The following is a 21,477-nucleotide window of genomic DNA, read 5'->3' on the forward strand; positions in this document are numbered from 1 at the left end:
TTCCAGGAACTGGCCTCCCGGCTCGAGATTGGCCTGACACATCCACCACCCTACAACCCGCAGTCCAACCGAGTGGAGAGGTTTCATAGGACGCTCAACACAGGCATGCGCCTGTTCCTAGACAGAGACGATAACAACTGGGAGCCACACCTGCCTGCCATCGCCTTTGCCTACAACACCAAGGCCTGCAGATCCACTGGTGTGACCCCGTTCCTGGCCTTCTTTGGGAGAGAGGCCAAACTTCCGGTGGACATGGTGCTACGGCTGCCAGAGACCGAATATGCTTCAGTTCCAGCCAACGTCCAAGCTCTGTTGCAGCGCTACTATGCAGTTTATGATGCCATCCAGCAGAAGGAGGAGGGAGCCATCAGGAGGAGCGCGGCAGCTTACGAAGGCACGGCCAAGTATGAGGTTGGAGACTTGGTCTGGTACCTGGCCCCTCGCCTGGTGCCAGGAAAGGCAGCCAAGATTACCAAGAGATGGACTGGCCCCTGGAAAGTAGTGAGGAAAGCTACAGAAGTCCATTATGTCATTAAACCTGCCTCTCCAGTAGCCAGGATCTCAGAAGTTACCGCGCATGTAGGCCGACTGCGCAAATACACTGGAGATGTGACTGCCCACCAGATCCCAGAAGACATCCAAGTTGACGTGGACGGCGACGAGGATGCCACCGAGCTGCCAGTTGGAGCGGCGGCGCCCGCAGCTAGCAACCCAGGAGAGTTCCCAGTGCACCAGCCAGCCGCAGCCGCCCCACAGCCTAGCGGCCAAGATCGTGACCCAGTGGAGGAAAACCTGCAGGAGCAGCCCAACGAACCACCGCCGCCGCCGCCCGCTCCAGAGCCACTCAGAGATGCCATCTGGAACCCTGACGCAGACATGGAGAACCTGCCAGCCAGCAGCGAGCCTGTAGGAGAAGAGCCAGCCACTGCGATGGAAGAGGCCGCCCCAGAAGAAGAAGAAGAAGCCATGTGTCCCCTGCTGATGACAGCCATCCCCATCCGGGTAGGAGCTAGGAGGCCAAGCAACCTGAATCAAGCAGGCGCCCCCATGGAATTCTATGCGCCCTTTGCCATCACCATTCCACCCTTAGGAACCACCAGAGTCTGCCTAGGCCTCCGTGTCCAGCTACCAGCCGCGACAGAACTGATCCTGCAGACGAGGCAAAATTTCCAGCGGCGAGGCCTGGCCGTGGCCAACCCACGCCTAGAAGCCAACCAGGAGCTGACAATGCTGATCACCAACCACAGTCAGACCGAGCAACGAGTGTCCCGGGGAGCCTGTGTAGCCCGAGCTGTCCTCCATCGAGCTGTGCCCCAAGAACTGCCTGTCCGGCGTATGAGCCGGCTGTCGTATCCCCAGGTTCAAGGCCTGGTGGCTCAGGAGCCACGCAACCCTTGAAGGGGAGGTTGTGGTAATACGACACCCATACGGACAGGCCGATTACAGAGTTGCTTCGCTGTGACTTATGATAACAAACCCCCCGCACTAATCCTATTATATCACTATCCATCTCATGACCGCTGTTAACCCCGCACCCGGCGGTCAAACTAGCCTGCCTAAATGTGGGGAGGGGACTTGAACATGCAACTATCACAAGTCCATCATGCGCTTATATAATCGGGAGGCACTGCCTCCCCTTTTACCACCGCTGCCCCCACAGCCTGTCTACCGTCGGGCGCTAAGCCCTAGCGCCCCACACCCCCTTCAAACCTAACCATTGTTATATTTTTGTTGTATATATATAGTAAACATAACTTGTAAATATTATTCAGTTTAAATATATAATTCTGTATGATTGAATCCTGCTTGTTTGTTTGGTAGAATACTTAAAGGCTAGGGCCCGTTGAATCCGAACTCGTTACCCCGTGGGCCGAGTACGCTCGGCTTACCAGAACATAACTAAATTAAATATTTCATTAAATAATGAAAAAGAATTTCTATAGGCGATTTCTTTTGGGAGGATGTCAGGGTGTCTCAAAACTAGTTTAAAACTTACCAGGACCTATAAGACGCTTCACTTTAAAGTATAATCATATTGGTTCATTGGTTAGTGAGTTAATTATTGTATTTTTATGTTCTAAAGAATGAGATACTACTATATATTTGAATAGTAGTGGCGCCCTTAGCATCCAAGAACTCGTGTTTTCTAAAGGGTAAAAAGGGACGAGAAAAATAGCCTAAAACCACTCAAAGGATTGACCTATAATAGTGTGGAACCATCATGGGATCTATGTGAAGCTTTCCTAAAAAGGAGAACTCAGTATTAAAAGTAATGAAATCTGAAGCTATAGTCAAATAAACCTTACTTACTACTTTATGTTATAGGATAGTACTTATTAACTTAATAGATTAGGTAGGTGCTTTTTTTACATAATTAAATTACCCCCCCCAAAAATTTTACCCCCGGGGTAAATTAGTTTTGGGGGGGTAATTACCCCCCCCCAATAGATTTGGGGGGAGTATTTACCCCCCCCAACAGACTTTAGGGGGGGTAATTACCCCCCCCAATCAAATTTTACCCCCGGGGTAAAAATTTTGGGGGGGGGTAAAAAAAAATTTCGGCGCGCTTCGCGCGCCATTTCCCCCCCCCCAAACACGAATTACCCCCCCCCTAAAATTTTTACCCCCCCCCCAAAAAAAAAGCTTGGACGCCCCTGCGGAAGACGGTTAGTTTTTCGTGTGTTTATGTTTTACTTTAGGTCAATTTGGTTAGGCAATATTTGTCCTAAAGCAGGTTTAGGTCACTTTGATGGAAAAACACACTTTATATTTGTATTTTGACCAATTTTATATTTAGATTTTTTATCATTAAAATGTGATGGAATTGACCTACAGGTTTAAAATATTACCTCTTGAAGTTGAGTAAAGTTTCTTGCCAAGGAGATATTAAGCTTGGCCTCCAGGAGATGTATATTATCCACAGGACTATCCTCCTGCACCGTGTCTGGGCCTCCAGAAGCGTACAGCTCCGGGAACCTGGTGGATGTAATGAGGATCCTGTTGTCTCGCCGGCTGAACAACTCAAAGTCGGTCACCCAGGTTGAAAGACGTTCAGAGATAAACCTAAAAATAGATTTATTTTTATTTTAGATAACAAGAGAACCTATAAAAATACATATATATATACTGGATGAACGACCTGACCAATATATGAGTTTTATGTTAGCAAGATTGATTGACGACAATTTTCCCTTGTTATAATATCAACGTATATTCTATATCCAATATATAAACATATTCTTGATGGAAAATGATGGAAAAGTTGGAGACAAAATATTTTTCTATCATAAAATTGAAATAAATATGCCATGAATATTTTGCAATAGCCCAATGTCCCCTCCCTCCCTGAAATTAAGTGCTTCCTTATTTATATACAGTATGACCCTCGAAAAAGTATTTTTTAGCATCTACAGCCCTTATTTCTCAATGAATTATTAAAAAATGTATATGTCCTTGTTCTCTATAGATTTCCACATAAGTAGATATAAAAATTTAAATTTTACCTCCATTAACTACGGAGATTTTTAGAGCTAAAGTTTTGAAAAAGTGACTGAGAAAAAGAATTTTTATTTGTTTCTCATAATTTTTGGATGGTTATATTATGTTTTTCTGGCAACTGAATAATAATACACAAAGGAAAACAAGTTAACTAATCATTTCTTTTTTATTCCACCAAAAATATCAATTTTATATGGCAAAAAATACTACTGAATGAATTGATTATTTGCAAAATTTAAGTTATTTATTTACCCTTATTTATGAAAAGGATTAATTATGACAGTTGCTCCGCCCCCTTTTCTGACATCTCAATCATTTAATATGGGGTTAATTAAGTTTTTTCGACTAAAAAATCATTATGTTCTAATTTAATTTTCTTTATAGCTTTTTTGTTATTAAAGTTAGGATTATGAAACAAAAACAATTTTCCTGCTATATTCATAAAGATTTAATTGTTTTTTTAATCTAAAACAAATTTGCCTAATAAGTAAGTTTTTCAAAATATCATTAAACTAAAAAGACTCCAAAAATATGTGTAAAAAATGCTTTTTACTCAAAGCCTAAATTTTTTATTTCATTTTTGTATAAAGTTTCTGCTAGTAACAAAAATAAAAGGACTTCTACCTTAATTTTGCTAAAAAAGTCGTTTCATGTTAAAAGTTACTTTTTCCTCAGTCACTTTTTCAAAACTTTAGCTCTAAAAATCTCCGGTGTTAATGGAGGTAAAAAAAATATTTTTATATCTACTTATGTGGAAATCTATAGAGAACAAGGACATATACATTTTTTAATAATTCATTGAGAAATAAGGGCTGTAGATGCTAAAAAATACTTTTTCGAGGGTCATACTGTAGAAGGAAAATATTTGAAATTCTAATTGCGTAAAAAAGTTTTTATTCAGAATAATTTGCGTATTTTCTTTGAATTTAATTAATAGAAAAGAATAAAAGTTTTAAGTACAAATTTAGATAACAAGTAAGAATTTATTCAATAGTAAATAAAATTTTGTAAAAACAAGGATGACAACATTCATTAAACAGTAGTACAAATGAACATTAACATTTGTGGAATGTCAGAACTGAATAAGTAAATAATTGATCTAATCAAAACCCCTTGCTTTTAATAAAGGGAGGTGGATGTCAGGAAAATAGCCTAAAACCAACCCAGGAAATTTAAATAGCCTCCCTAAATAGTGCAACTACTTTGGACCGGCAATTCCTCTGAGAATTTCAGTTACAGACAAAAAACTTACTACTTTATATTAGAGAATACTAACGGCTTCGCCCCTAGCATCTAGGGTCTCTATATTCAAAGAGCTGCTAGAAAAATAGCTTAATACAACCCAGGACTTATTTATGAAAATAAGATAACCTAAAACCATCATGTAATGCTTATCATCATAAATATAAAAACCAAATCTGATTAGTAGATATTGAGATCTTAAGCTTCAGACAAAAAAGACCATAACTACTTTTTAGTAGGATGGTAAATAAACGCTGATTAAAAAGTTATAAAATATGTATTATATATTTTCATGAAATATATAGTTTTATATGAATTACTGACAAGTAATACTTTTTGCAAATATTATTCGGGCATACAAGGATATAACAATGATCCATAATTTTATCTCCACCCAAAAGATAATAGTTATTTCTTGCATCTTATTATAAACAGCTTTCCACATAAATAGAATTTACAATTACAAGATTAAAACCAGTTTTTTTAGCCCCGAAGTGCCTAAGACACGGGCTAAAAAATTATTTTAATCTCAAGATTGTACATTTTTATAATCGTAGAAAGCTGGATATAACACGATGCTAGAAATAGTTTTTTTCGTATGGATGATAACCGGTTCTTATACACCGGATTCGAATGAATACAAGAATAGTTATTTCTCGTATCGTATTATAAACGGCTATCCGCGGATATAGAGTGTACAATTATAAGATTAAAACTAGTTTTTTTAGCCCCGAGGTGCCGGAGGCACCGGCTAAAAAAACTGGTTTTAATCTTATGATTGTACATTTCTATATTCGTAGAAAGCTGGATATAATACGATGCTAGACATGGTTTTTTCGTATGGATGAGAACCGGTTCCTATCCACCGGATTAAAATGAATACGAGAAATACTTTTATAATATTGTCTAACTAAATAGAATTAAAGACATAGAGATCAGAGATCTAAAGTGACAAGACAATAGCCGATTAATCGACGCATATCACTAATGATAATACACAAAATTACCCCATCCAGACACAAAAATTATAATCCATTTACTTATCCATGTAACTCTGAAATCTATTATAAGAAAACTTTTTTCAATTATAGTTTTATCTGGATAATATCATCTATATTTAGAATCGTTCACAGTTTTTTTTTGCTATAAACGTTTAATTCATTGATTTTTTATTTATTTTCAGATTTGTACAAAAAAACATTTAATAATGGGGAAGGTAATCAAACAAGGTTTTAAATATTGAGCCAATTAGTTAAGAGCCCATAGGATCAGGGCTTTAAGGATGAAAAAATGGGGGATATGTGGTAGGGGAGGTTGTGTAAAACTTTCAAAGAATGGGAATTTCATGAAGGGAGATAACATTGGGATGTTTATAACAGTAGTCCCCAAATAATAACGTTTTCCTATTCGTTGGCTTTAGAGTTTGGAGATTTTCTTATAAAAAAAATATTGGTTGGTTCATTAAATTAATGTTTGAATGTATTCTACAGAAGGGTAATTTTGTGTATTATCATTGGAGATGTGCAGCGTATCAATTTAACGGCCATTGTCTTATCCCTGTAGATTCCTTGAATATTCATGAGAATGTTTTTTTAAAGTTTGCAACGTATAACTTTAATGTTGAAAGCTGCTGCAGCATCTATTTAGAAAATCATCACAAATACATAGGTAGATTATTATTTAGTGAGGATATAGAATTCACTCCAGTTAGGCACGTCATTTTTTACATAGAATTTATTATTTTAAAAAAATTATATAAATTATGAGAATAAAACCAGTTTTGTTAAGACCCGATGGGCCGAATGCCCGGACCTACAAAATTGGAATCAAATTAATGATCTTTATTTTAATACTCGTGTAAAATTGCCCGTAATACGATGCCATACACGAATTTTCAGTTTGACTGAAAACTGGTTCTAATCCAGCGTATATTTATTAGTTTGAAAGCCCTGCTGGAAATTCACTTAAGATTCTACTTTCCTTATGGCTTAAAAAGTATTCTTTTATTGCCCTCACTGTTAAATAATTAATTATTCAACGTTCGCTCTTGTATATTAAAGAGGGGCCCAGATAGAAATACGAAAGTTCAGGGATTCAGGGTTAGATTAAAGGAGGTTAATTTTAGGGACGTCCAAGCTTTTTGCTTTGAAGGATATAATTAGAGATTTCAAATATTTGAGTGGGGTAATATAATGTAATTTTTAACCATATTTAAGGGTGGTAAAACGAGGGGATTCAAAGTTTTAGGGGGGGGGGGGGTAAAGAAAATTAATGAAAAACATAATTTATTTTTAGAAATGTTTCTATTTAAAAAGATTTCAATAACAGTGAATATTTTTCTTCTATCACTAGCAACAAGTTTTAACTGTTAATGAATGAGGAAAATAATCAAAATTTGCCATATAGAGAAATTCATTGATTTATATTCCGTTTACAACTTTTAATTCTCAATTAGAGAACTCAGCTATTAGAAGTATATTTTAAAAGTTTTAAAATCAACAAGACTTATTCACCAAAGATACTATAAAAAGTATTTTAGGACTTTTGGCTGATAGTTCTTTCTAATAGAAAATAATACTTACATCTGATAATTTTTGCCCAAGAACCCAGACATGTAAAGGTCGATAAATTAATAATTAGATTAGAATTGTTTATTCCCAATGATGATACACAAAATTACTCTTTCTATAGATTAAAATTATTGGTTGAAATGTTAAGACACTTAAATTAATGAACCAACCGATCAAAATTTAATAAAAGTCTCCAAAGTTGTTAAGCCAACAAATAAGGAAATATGACTATGAAACTTTGGAGACTAGTATAATTTTTTTTGAATGTTCAATCAACACATTTCTAGGATGCGGCATCTAGCTTACCTGTCAGTAGCATATCCCTCCAGTCCCAGGAAACTAATACCATCCGCTCCCTTGCTTGCCCAGAACAGGATGGAGTTACTCACCCTGCATACCAATGGATATATAATATACGTGGATATTTGGACAGGAGAAAAATTATCGTCAATTCAGGTTGGTCAGTTCTTTAATTCAGGAGGAGGGGAGTGGATGGGGTTAAGAAGGAAGAAGGGGAGAATCCTTAGTTTAGCCAGCAACGAGTTCTACTTTATTAGAGAAGATGAAAATCTGGTGTAACATCCATGTAATAATATATCCATTCCTGTAGCTGAGTGTTGGGAGGATGGTGTTGTTGGGGGAGAAGGTGGGTATGTCCACCAACAAGCTGATGTTGGCTCCGTGTAGACTGGAGCAAAATTTATCATAGTATTAAATGATGATTGACAAAATTACCCCTTCTTTAGGTTAAAATTAGTGGTTTAAAATTTTTAACTCTTAACATAATGAACCAACCAATCAAATTAAACAAAAGTTTCCCAAAGTTGTTAAGGCAACTATGAAAATATTATTATGGAACTTTGGAGACTAGTGTAATAAACAGCCCATTGTCACCTCTCTCTCTGGTTTTAATTACTTGATAATAAACTAATTTTTTTAGGTTTGTTATAACCCATATAATTTACATTTAAAACTTTAAAAATCCATGTTTTAAGAATTGCAGCTTTTATGATGTCAGTATGTCTATGGTTTACATTTTGACTCTATGTTTTCATTCTTACTGCTTAAATATTCTTACTTTTAAATAATGTGTTTTAATAGATGATGCACGAGTCACTCCATAAATCCAAATGTATGTCGGTTTGTACACTTTTGCAAATAATTCGCTAATCTAATATTTTTTTATAAGCTATGGAAATAATCACCTTGTTATATTCAACTAAAACTATGATAAATTACCTAGCCGCCAGCCGCTCCAAATCGGCCACATCGCCGCTAGCCAATCTGGCCGCCACGATTTCGGTATCATTGTTGGAATCCAAACCGCCCACCGCCGTCGTCGTTTGAAGGGCAATCTGTTCCGGAGTAAGGTACAAATCAATGAGTTTAATGGCTTTGATGCCAATGGTTTGCATGCGCGGCACGTCGCCAATCACAGAATCAATATCGAGGCGGGGTAGTTGACCGCTGGCGGCTGCGGATGGATGGCTGGTCGGACTTATTTCTAGGATGACAGATCCCTGCCACCAGGGAACCTGAACATAAATTCAATATTACAATAGTTATTTATTACATTGTACTATAGACAGCTTTCCGCGGATATTAAAATTCAAAATCATAGGATTAACCCAAAGGGGCTAACCAAACTGGTACTTGCTTTATTATTTCTATCTTAATTTACGTGGAAAATTGTCTGTAATACGTTGCTGTATATGATTTTTTAGTTTTAGAGAACTGATTATAATCCAGTGTATATAAATCGGTTATGATGCCATACTGGAAATGAAGAAATTAGCGAAAACAATCTAATAATAGTTTTGATGAAAATAAATAATCAATAAGAATTTTGGAGAAAACACTTCTATAGTGGAATATAAAAGCTACTAAAACTAAAGTAAAAACGGTAAATAAACAATAATAGCGAGATAAATGTATTGGCAACAAAACGGGTTACCTTAGGATCACAAGCCTCTGGCATAAGCATGATCATGATGATGGCAAAGATGATTGAGCTGATGATAGCGGCTACAGAGCACCAGAAACAAATGAGCCTGGGGCAAAGACGACATTACATTCATTTCAATTTTTAAAAAGCGCGCAAAAGTTTTTGTTTACAAAGAATACAAAGCATGACTATAATTTCATTTTATAATTTCAGCCTAAACTTTGATATCTATTTACATCAGGGAGGGAGGGGAACAAGTCCCCACAAATTTATAACTTTCAACCACTTATTGTTATCTACATACGGGTATTTTTTTGTATCATCATTGAGGATGTACATCCATTTATCAGCCATTGTCTTATCACTTTAGAATTAGATTTCTGCTTTTGAACACAATTGGAAATAAAATGTAATGCTGCGTTCCTAGCCATAGCCCAGTATTTATTGTCGTGAACAAGAAAGAATTCTTCATGGTTGCGAATCATCTGCTTCACCTTTCGCAAGCGCCGGCGGTTTCCCCTGAAGAAAAAATTAGTTTGTTAATATTATAAATAATTTCAATTGGAGTCTTTGTTACTTTTAAGCGGGTTAATTGTGATTTATCGCGTCGTATTATGGACAGCTTTTCGCGAAATTTTGATGGCCATTAGGGGCTAAAGGCCCAGGCTAACAAAATTGGTATTGCTTTTATTATTTGTGGATAATTGTCTGTAATAATATTGTTACACTTGATGTTTCAATATAGCTGAGAACCGGTTCTAATCCAGCGGATATTAATCGGTTTCGAAGCCATACTGGAAAACAGACTGTAATCTCAGGCAATGAATGCTTCCACTTGTCAAATACAGTTTCTGGTGCATCTTGTCAGGGATCTAAAGGGATAAGACAAAGGTCAATATCTTGATACACATCCTCAATGATTACTAACAAAATTACCAGTTCTGTAGATTTCAATTTCAATTTCAACTTAATAAACCAACAAATCAAAATCCTATGAAAATCCCCAAAGTTATATACATTATCATAAAACTTTGGGGGCTAGTCTAATAATTGCCTAATGTCCCCTTCCTTCCTGGAATTTAGCAGATCTGATAATTTTGCTTATGTGACAAAATTTTGAGAATGTATGTACACACTCTGTAAACTGATGCATAAATATGAAGTACTATGATCCAAAATTATGATAATTTGAAATGTTCACTGTATATGGCCTCTCTCACCTTACACAGCCATACCTGTGTGTGTGTGTGTACATGTGATTGTGTGTGTGTGAATGTGTGTGTTTAACTTGCTTACATGTGGTAGACTGGAGCACCGAATTTTGCGCAAAATTAAAACCTTTTACTGGCCAAAGTCAATAAATAAGGAAATTATGCCCCAAAACATGAATATCCCTGTAATAAGGTTTCCCCTCTGGTATACTGGATTTACTTGATTTACCTCACTCAACTTTCTGGCGTGTTGTACAGTGAAAAAACTACCCCCCCCTTATTTTTGATTTTCTTCAAAATTAAGGGGGGGGGGTTAAAAACTACCCCCCCCTTATTTTTGATTTTTGTCAAAACTAAGCGGGGGGTTAAAAAACTACCCCCCCCTTATTTTTGATTTTTGTCAAAACTAAGCGGGGGGGGGGGGGGTTCGGTGCTCCGGTCTTCACATGTAAGCAAGCACCAGAAATTCTCTTTACAAAAAATGTGATAATGATAAGTATCTTTTATGAATCAATCTTCAAACTTAAAAAAATATTAAAAGAATTACACCCTCCACCTTCTTAGGGGAAGGCATTGTCTATAATACAAAGTAGAACGATGTCTGTCTGTCTGTTTGTTTGTCTGTTTGTTTGTAGCGAAGGATCTCAGTAACCGCTGAACCGATCGGGTTCTCCTTTACAGGGTAGCTTCTCATAGGTCCCGGGAAGGTTTATAACTATTTTCTTGGGAAGTGGGACACCCCCAACCCCCCAAAAAATGAAAAATACCCCCCCACCCCCAAAAAAAAAATAGTTATAATATAAAAGTAACAGTATGGTTATCTATCCGTCTATGTGTGTACCAAAGGATCTTGATACACACAGGATTTGGTTATTCTTTTACAATGTAGCTTGTCATATGTCCTGGGAAGGATTATAACTATTTTGGGGGAGGGTACACCACGTTCCAGGATAAAAAATGACAATTCCCCAAAAGTTATTTTACTTTTTATTTCTAAACTAAAATTGTAAATTAAGGGGCGGGGGGTTTGACCCCCAACCTCTTTCACATCAAAACCCCCCTAGAGGCCTCTATAGGCGTAACCGCAAGTATTATAATGTAGATTTTATTTTTAGCCATTCTTTCGGGTCTTTGTCCCTGCAATTTTGTGCAATTCTACGTAAAATTGCAGAGTGCCGAAGTGGTGATACAAGTTATCCACAAACTATGCTGGTTTCTGTGAGAAAAGTGTGCTGACAATAAAAATAAAATAGAAGATTAAAATTCAAGTAAAATGTTGGGTATACACAACACAAGGGGTCTAAAGGGGTAAGGCAATAACCGATAAGTTGATGTAGATCCCCAATGATGCACTCAAAATTAGCCCTCCTGTAGATTACAATTAGTGATTGAAAGGTTTGGACACAAAATCAAATAAACGAACCAATCCAAATTCAATAAAATACTAAATATTGATAATCCAACGAATATGTAAAATTTGAGGACTAATGTATTAAACAGCCTAATGTTCCCTCCCTCCCTTTCTTGTTTTTTTTTTAACAAAGATAAGTCAAACTTTGTTGCAGGTATGTATTTGTCTTTTAACCACTAAACCGATTTGGAGCTCCATTTTAGAAAAGATCCAAATGTTTTAAGCTATTTTATTCATAAATTTTATAGACGGTTTCAAGCTATTCTTCTCTAGAATCTTATGGAGCTATCTATGATAAATGAAACCAAGTGTAAAAAAATGTGAAAAAGTGCTAAAAAATTGCAACACCCAAGAGAACCAATCTTCTATCTGTTGAATGTACTATGAGCTCAAATTGGACAAGAAAGTTATATAAGGTGGTGTAAAGAAGAAAGAAAAAAGATGAATAGAGCTTTTACAACCACTTGTAGATTCGCCATTGACCTAAAGGGCATTTCCCAAAGAATTTTTGGGGGTCTAAAAAATAAAAATGGCGAAATAGTTCATAATAATTTTCATTTATTAAAATTGTATCAAACGCTATTTATAAGTCAAACTAACTTGAATTAATAATACTTTACGAATTATTATAGACAGCTTTTTGCAAATAAGGAAATAAAAGATTATAAAATTAAACCAGCTTGGTTAGCCCCTAGGGGCCACAGGCTCTTGCTAACAAAATTGTAGCCATTGTGAAAAAGAGGTGTATAAGTGTGGGCGTGTGTTTGTGTGTGTGTGTGTGTGTGTGTATGTGTATGTGTGTGAGTGTGTGAGTTTATGTGAGTAAATTTGCAGTTCCGTAGGGGCCTCTTACATTGTGGACGTGAGTCTATCTAACAATCTATACAATCGATATATTATTACTTGGATGTTGCAACAGATTTTCATGTACTCTGATAATATAATACTCGCAGCTGGCTAAAATAACGATAACCCCATAAATCCCCTTTTAATCATCCTTCCTACTAGATAAATGAACAATAATAGGGTCCACATTAAAAAGCTTCATTAAATTCCCTGTTAATATATCCACGTATATCCTATATCCGTTATCCTAACACAGAATGAAAAGTTTGACAACACAGATAAAACATGAAAAAATCCACGTATACCTTACACATTACGCTCAATGCCCCTCGTTAAAGTTTTCTAAATATAAAACTTTTCTAAATATAAAATAAATAAGGAGCTTAACAGATCTAATTTTCTGGCATTCATGGGAATTTTAGATAAAAAACCAACATATCTTTAAAAATTGGTAATTAAAAAAATTACTGAAGTTAATATAAAGCTTAATGCCAAACAGAAATACATGCCAATAATTTTAGTAATTCAATAATACGGAATATATATTTTTCATAAATAATTTATTTTTGGTTTTAGTTTGAACTAAGTTTTCGTAGACAAATCTAATTTTATATTTACTTTAGAAATAAATAAATTTATAATTTAAGTGTTATTGATAAAGAAATAGTACAATAAATTAAAGGATACAAGAATCACAAGAGGCAAAATTGTTTTATCTGAAGGTGTCATATTCTAGAATTGGTAATAGTTATTATCGCAAAGTATCAGAGACAGCTTTCCGCGGATAATAAAAGTGAAAGATATCTGTAATACGAACCGAAAAAAAATATATTTTCAAAAATCAGCCATGAGACGTCATATAAATGATGGAGATAAAAACCCCTAAAAAGAGATGGATAATCGCTCATTTTTATGACGTCACATGCCTGATTTTTGAGAAACTTTGTCCAGTTACAAACAGGCTCTAATTAAAGCGGATGTATTTATTTTATAGAGTAGCTAAGTTTCCTTGAAAAAAAGCGGGCTTGGCACCCACGCATCAGCCGCGACTAAGCATCAAATTTAAACTCGTTTGAATAAAAATTATTTTTCAAAAGAGAGTTAGACTTATTTTGGTCAGGTCAAGGCTTTTCCAGCTATTGTAATTAAATTGTAAAAGGATGATTTCCCAAAGGCTTACATGCGACTAGCGCGTGGCTGCCGAGCCTTGAAGAAAATTCTACCTGGATAATCCAGCTTTGTCTCTGTCATCCCCGGATTTCTCACGTCTTTTCTTCCTAAAATTAGGGTCATTTTGAATAAAAGTTTCTCAAAACAAGCATGACAACATCCATAAAAGCTAAGCTCTAAAACGGTAGGAAAAACGTACATTAACACTTTTATAGTGTCAGAATTTAATTTATAAGAGTCAAAGCAAAATTGTAAGTAAATTTGTTGAAAAACTTCTTGATACAGGATAATGTTTTTTTTTGGAATTTTTGGACATACTTACATTTTTAGGACTTGATTGTATAATATTGTACTTTGTTGTCCCAGGATTCAGTATACCAAAAATCAGATCAATCGGATAATTAGATCAAATAAAAATTTGTTGTTAAAAAAGTAAAAAATCAACATGTTTAAAATGGACGTACGGACATTCTGGTAATTATTATAGAGTTGCTTCGCTTTCTAAATCGTACCTAACTACTACAGGAATCAACATGCAAAGTTTGAAATCAATAGGACAATTCTAACATGCCTAAATTAACGAAAAAAGCTATCTGTCTCGGACGGATGTACGGACGGACCGACCCTAATTATAGAAAAGCTTTGCTTTTAAAAAGTATAAGAATAGTGGGTGCATGATTTATATGTAACTCTGCTAACAGCGCAGTGGCCCCTGTCCCGATTTTAGACACAACCCAATCTGTCCCGATTTTGTATCACTTTGAAAAGTGCGATTCCAGTTACGTCATATACGTTTTGGGAAAGAAAAAGGGAAGGGGGAAAGAAAATCTCTTCAAAAGAGATGAGAGAAAAAGGAAGAGATTTTATTCCCCCCCTTCCCTTTTTATATGACGTCACAGGAATCGCACTTTTCAAAAGTGATACAAAATCGGGACAGATTGGGTTGTGTCCCGATTTTATATTGGCTCTTTGATATTAGCTATAAACGTCAAAAATAAAAACACATCGGAGTCGCTAAAAAACAGAAAGGTAATAGATAAAAGATAAAACACTTGGGCCAGGTAGTTATCAGGATTATCCATCTATAATTATTCATTTATTCAATTTTTACTAAAAAATTACACCAATATCAGATAATCATAAATTTAAATAATTTAAAGTTTAAATTTTAAAACATTCTTAAAAAGTCTTCGGATGCATAATAGATAAATCACAACGTCAAAATATTTTTATTAGTATCATGTTTATTTAGAAAAAATCATTTTTTTTATAATTTATCTAAAAAACAATAAAAATGAGCTTATTATCAAATGATTGAAAACTTAAGCAATAAATGTTGAAATTGTACAGCATTTGAAAGACAAACAAACTCTACAAATCTCAGGGAGGAAGGGGACAATGGGCTGTTGATTACACTAATTCCCAGAGTTTTATAATAACGTTTCATTATTCATTGGCTTTCAAACATTGGGAACTGTTATTGAATTATTGGTGGTTTAATAAGTGTCCAAAAATTTCAAACAATAATTGGGAATGGTAATTTTGTGTATCATCATTAAGGAGTTTATCAATTTATCGGCCATTGTCTTATCCATTTAGATCCCTGACAATTCTGCATTTTTTACACGAAATTTATATATTTTATTTTGCCATGGCAATAAGAATCGGGTTCGATTCCAGGGTTCTGAAGGGATAAGACAATGGCCGATAAATTGATGGGTATCTCCAATAATGATACAAAAATTACAGCTACTGCAGAAAACAATTAATAGTTGAAACGTTTGGACACTGAACTTAATGAAAAAACAATAAATTTTCAATATAAGTCCCCAAAGTTGTGAAGCCTACGTAAAACAAAACCTTATTATAAATCTTTGAGGACTAGTGTACCAAACAGTCCATTGTCCCCTTCCGTCCTGGTTCGATTCCCAAACCAAGGTTAAAAATGTGCATTGTTGTGCAATACTTTTTTTATAATAAAAAATATATTTCATAAAAAAATCCTTTTAAAGACCAATTAAAAGTTTACATATGGAAAAGAGAAATAACAAATAACCTTTTTTTCAGAACAAAGCTTCTCGAAAGTCTATAAAAATATATGCTAAAAGGTATAATTTTGAAATGGAGGGTTGTTTTACTATAACATCAACATTTTACGTAGAAAAAAATGTTCGAAATTAATTGTTTTATAATCCTAAAACAATTAAGCAAATCGATTTCGCTAAGCATAATTATCTTGTTCTTGTAATCGTAACGAATGACATTTCGTAAGCCCCATTTCATCTGCTCTTAGCCGCGACAATAATAAACTTTAAACAAGGATGAATGGACTAATTATTATTTGCATCTTATTATAGACAGCTTTCCGCGGAAATTAAAATAAAAAGTGTAAGATTTATACATGATTTTATAGTATGGCTGAGAACCAATTCTAATCCAGCGGATACTAATCGGTTTCGAAACCATACTAAATTTTTTTTATTCCATTCTATGACTTTACAAAATAATTTAGGCGAAGCAACTCTATAACTATCACAATGCCGTTTTCCTTGTAGCGGTGATTTAACATACCTGGAAACACTGAGAAGCGCAGCCCCGCTGTCCGAAGACTGAAGGTCAGACTTCATGTAGGTGCCATCAGAATCAAAACAGCTGGTTGTGTCAGTATCCGATGGCAGCTCGCGGTAGGTCCTAAAATGAATATGTTGTTGCTTGGATATTGAACAAGGTTTTAATGTTTTCTGATAAAGTAATACGCACAGCAGGCTAAAATAATCATACCACCACCCAACCCCTTTACCCAATCTCCAACCTACTGGATTAACAAACTGACTAATAAATGAGGTCCATATTAGCAAACTAAATAATTTTCTCAAGTTAATACATCCAGGTATATAAAAATCTAATTTAAAAAGAAAAAAATACATTTTGTATCAATAATGATTATTTTTAACGCTAAAAAGTATAAAAAAGTCAACTGAAATATACGAAAGAAAAAGAAAGATATTATTATATTTATTTAGCATTTATTTTCTCGGATCTAGGCCAATAGCTTCCAGGGACGGAGGGGATATGGGGCTGTTTTTACACTAGTCCCAAAAGATTTACAATAACGTTTTCTCATTCCTTGGCTTAACAACTTTGGGGACTTTTATTGACTTTGATTGGTTGGATTATTAAGTTCAGTGTCCAGTAATATACAGAAGGGGTAATTTGAGTATCATCATTTGGGATAAAAATTATTTTATCTGCCATAGTCTTATCCCTTTCGATCCCTGACTTGATTCATGTTTTATCTTATTTATATCATCATTAATCTATCTTTATTAAGAAATATATGTTCTGAAAACGTAATAATACATAACTTTTCTAATTATATAAAAAGAATATAAAAATTATAAACAATTTAAGCTAGGACGTCCAAGTTTTTATTTCATTTTTGAGGGCGGAGTAAAATGTAGAGCTTCAAAGGTTTGCAGGGGTTAGTTATCTAATAAACTTCCCAAAATTTTGAGATATTTTTTCAATATTTAAAAAAAAATCATTCGAACTGAGGAAAATGAGAAAAAAATTTGAAATCTAATAACGGTAATCTTTCTCGTTCTCCGTGTAAAAAAGAAAGTTTCTTCTGATATGTCAAATGAGACAATGGCCGATAAATTGAATATCCCCAATGATGATACAGTAAATTATCCCTTTTGAAGATTACAATTAGTGGTTGAAACATTTAGACACTCTATTTAATGAACCTATCAATTGAAATTAAAAGTCCCCAGAGTTGTTATGCCAGCAAAAAAGAAAAATGTATCATAAAACTTTGGGGACTGGTATGATAAACAGCCCAATGCCCCCTCCTTCCCTGAAAAATGTAATACAAAAATTTAGTTTCTGCACTATAGCACCTATGCAAAGCAATAATTTCTAGAGAAATTTATGTCTATCTAAAAATACATTTTGTTCATTGAAAAAGATAAATAATAAGAAGAATAGTTATTTCTCGCATCGTATTATAAACGGCTTTCCGCGGATATAGAATGTACAATTATAAGATTAAAACAAGTTTTTTAACCCCGAGATGCTGATGAGAACCGGTTCATATCCACCGGATTCTAATGAATACAAGAAAAAAGAATTATAATAACTTTAAGTTATTTTACATGACATTGGTCTATGCAATGATGCAGTGATCTAGAGGAAATAGACAATGGATGATAAATAGATAGATAAATTAAGATAATCGTCTCTTCCATTAGAGTAAAACCCTAGATAGAGAAAGGGTTAAATCTCCCCATCGCAACCGCCTTGTGCAACCTTCTTATAGGGTCCTTGAAAATCAACCAACTGTATCGCTTATTTTAACACAGATAAATAGCAGAAAATAGTTTAGAAGCAGACGAAATAGGCCTTTGAATAAGGGAGGTAGTTGTCTACACTATAGATCTGTTTCTCTTGCCCTCTTAATATTTTGCAATCTTTATCAAATTTTGTGAAGATAGTCCTTAGTTTTATATTTTGCCAGGGAGGGAAGGGACATTAGACTGCTTTTTACACTAGTACCCAAAGATATATGATAACGTTTTCTTATTTGTTGGCTGAATAACTCTTCTGGTACTTTCATTGAATTCTAATGGGTTGGTTCATTAAGTTGTGTGTTCAAAAGTTTCAACAACTAATGGTAATCAACAGAAGGGGTATTTTTGTGTATCATCATTGGGGATGAACGTTGATTTATCGGCCATTGTCTTATCCCTTTAGATCCCTGGTATTTTGTGCGAATATCTTTGTCTGTGACCTACTTCTTTTACATTTCTATTCATGCATATCATTTTATGTAATTCAGAGACATAGGGGATTGGTCAAGAAAAATTATCCCCCCCAACCCGTTATCCATTAAATTACGTTGTTAAATATTGGAGGGAAAAACTATAAATTTTTCAAAGAATATTACTTTTCAGCAGCAAGGTACCACTTTATCGTATTTGCTGACTAAAAAAACCTTAGTCAATATTCTTAGATTTTCATTGCATGGTCGGTTTTAATGTCCAAACTTTTAAAACAATAATTTGGTTCTACAGAAGGGGTAAGTTTGTATATGATCATTGTGGATGTATCTCAATATATCTCCATTGTCTTATCACTTTATTAGGTACTGTTCTTTGTACTGTATATTATAATTCAGGATTCGATTCTGTGACATTATGAATTACATGCTAATGTAATGCTATGAACGATAACCTTAGCTTTTTTATTTTGTATTTAAAATGTGGGGCTTTGTTGGTTTGAGCAGGGTAACCTAATATATTCTTTTACACTAAGGGGGTTAAAATTATGGGTTTCAGAGTTTGAAGAGAGGGGGGGGGGGTAAACCCCTAACTTGTGACATATATGTGATATACCTGATGTCCCCCAACGGCGCCTTCTCCATGGGTACAGAGACACAGTAGCTGACCTGCTTCTTCCGCTTACCCCCTCTCTGCAGACCAGAGTCGGGCAACAGCCCGCTTGGCTGATCAAGTCCATCCTGAAAAATAAAAACATTTTAGTTCTATTTTTAGCCACCAGGAGATATTTTGGCGCTAATGTTATGGCTTTTAGTAAAGGTTAATACTTTTAAAAAATATTTTTGATAATAAAATTAAAATATACATACAAAGTTATTTTGCGTCGTATTGGGAAATTCCAGCTTAATTTTGGTATAAATGATTAATGATTTACATATTTGAGTTTAATTATGTTTGCAGAAGCCATTATAAATCCTACATTAAAAAATATTTTGGAACCCAACAATTAAAATTCCGTAATAGTACCCACAGTTTTCAACCCAACGAATAAGATAATGTTGTTATAAAACTTTGGATACCCTGAGTTTACTAGATAAGTATAAACCAGGAAAAGAGGGGACACTGTGCTGTTTATTACACAAGTCCTCAAAGTTCTATGTATAATATCTTTATATGATCGTTGGCCCAAAAAATTTGGAGACTATTTCTATTTTGATTGGTAGGTTCATAAAGTTGAGTGCCAAAGCGTCTCAACCATTAACAGTAATCTACAGAAGTGGTAATTTTGCATATCATCATTGGTTAATGGATGTAAACCAATTTATCGGCTATTGTCTTATCCCTTTAGATCATTGAGTTTAATTTAAGGATGGATATCAGTGCTAGAGCTGCTACTGGAGACGAGATGGTCAACCTGGTTGATAATCTGATTCTAACTAGGTATAGCTAAGATCAACTGATTCTCAACAGGTATAGCTATGATCAGCTGATTCTCATCAGGTATAACTATGATCAGCTGATTATCAACAGGTATAGCTATGATAAGCTGATTATCAACAGGTTTAATACTTACCCTAGGATTGATATCAATGCTGCCATTAGGGTTCAATTGGTCAAACTGGTTGATCAGCTGATTTTCACTAGAAACAGCAAAAAACAGCTGATTATCAACAGGTATAATACTTACCCTAGGATGGATATCAGTGCTGGAGCTGCTGCTAGAGTCCAGACGGTCAACCTAGTTAATCAGCTGATTCTCACCAGGTATAACTATGATCAGCTGATTCTCACCAGGTATAGCTATGATCAGCTGATTATCAACAGGTTTAATACTTACCCTAGGATGGATATCAGTGCTGCCGCTAGGGCCCAGACGGTCAACCTGGTTGATCAGCTGATTTTCACTAGGTATAATACTTACCCTAGGATTGATATAAGTGCTGGAGCTGCTTCTAGAGTCTAGTCGGTCAACCTTGTTGATCAGCTGATTCTCACCAGGTATAACTATAATTAACTGATTCTCATCAGGTATAATACTTACCCTAGGATGGATATCAGTGCTGGAGCTGCTGCTAGAGTCCAGACGGTCAACCTGGTTAATCAGCTGATTCTCACCAGGAATAGCAATGAACAAATCTTCTGTGCTACGGGTAGAAACCTAGAAATAATCAACATTAGACACAAGACAAGCAAAAAATATTTAGATATCCTTGTTTACTGACAATAATTTATATTCAACCTAAATATTAAGAAGCTCTTTAAAGTGCAATATAAAAATGACGTCTTACAATACAAATTACCAATGATAGGCCAATAAACAGACTAAATTACCAATGGTAGGCCAGCATACATTTTAATTGGCAAATGGCCAGAGTAAAGTTATTTTTTATAGGCACCTAAAAAGCTTCAAATATAAACAAAAATCTTATTTGAGGGAAAAATAAAATAATATGAAGAAAATTGTTATTGTTTCAACTTAGGGTAGGTTAGGTTATATAAAGTACATGTAGCTTCTCAAGGTTAGGGCCTCCCACAGGTAATATACATGGAGTAAAAAGCTACCCCCTTATTTTTAATTCTTGCTAGGCACTTAGAGGTAAAGCACCAAAATGATAATTCCGACAAAATGAAATCATATTGTTTGTTAAATATAATTCCTAGAAATCTCATTGGAGAAATTGATTTTTTTAGTTGAAACCACAAATTTAGTCATAACAAAAACCTGTCTTCTTAAATTATATATTTAAAAGACAATTTATTTAAGTATTTTAAAGTTTCATTTAGAGATCTAATACAGATCATA

The 21,477-nt window shown here is 34.9% G+C and overlaps 1 protein-coding gene across 1 annotated transcript in view; it reads right to left on the reverse strand.

Moving 5' to 3' along the window:
• LOC145327162 (uncharacterized) overlaps window positions 1–21,477 on the reverse strand; it is a 48,280-nt gene that overhangs the window by 12,561 nt on the left and 14,242 nt on the right. Inside the window, exons 8-17 of the mRNA XM_080170726.1 lie at window positions 20,716–20,832; window positions 19,290–19,414; window positions 16,465–16,584; window positions 13,947–14,000; window positions 9,678–9,774; window positions 9,265–9,360; window positions 8,550–8,845; window positions 7,914–7,998; window positions 7,617–7,699; window positions 2,850–3,063 (exon numbers count right to left, since the gene is read on the reverse strand). Coding sequence (XP_080026852.1) covers window positions 2,850–3,063; window positions 7,617–7,699; window positions 7,914–7,998; window positions 8,550–8,845; window positions 9,265–9,360; window positions 9,678–9,774; window positions 13,947–14,000; window positions 16,465–16,584; window positions 19,290–19,414; window positions 20,716–20,832 — 1,287 coding nt within the window. The remainder of the gene's footprint in view (window positions 1–2,849; window positions 3,064–7,616; window positions 7,700–7,913; window positions 7,999–8,549; window positions 8,846–9,264; window positions 9,361–9,677; window positions 9,775–13,946; window positions 14,001–16,464; window positions 16,585–19,289; window positions 19,415–20,715; window positions 20,833–21,477) is intronic.

Source organism: Acartia tonsa, chromosome 8 (assembly GCF_053477335.1).
Source record: "Acartia tonsa isolate MP-2025a chromosome 8, ASM5347733v1, whole genome shotgun sequence".
NCBI lineage: Eukaryota > Metazoa > Arthropoda > Copepoda > Calanoida > Acartiidae > Acartia > Acartia tonsa.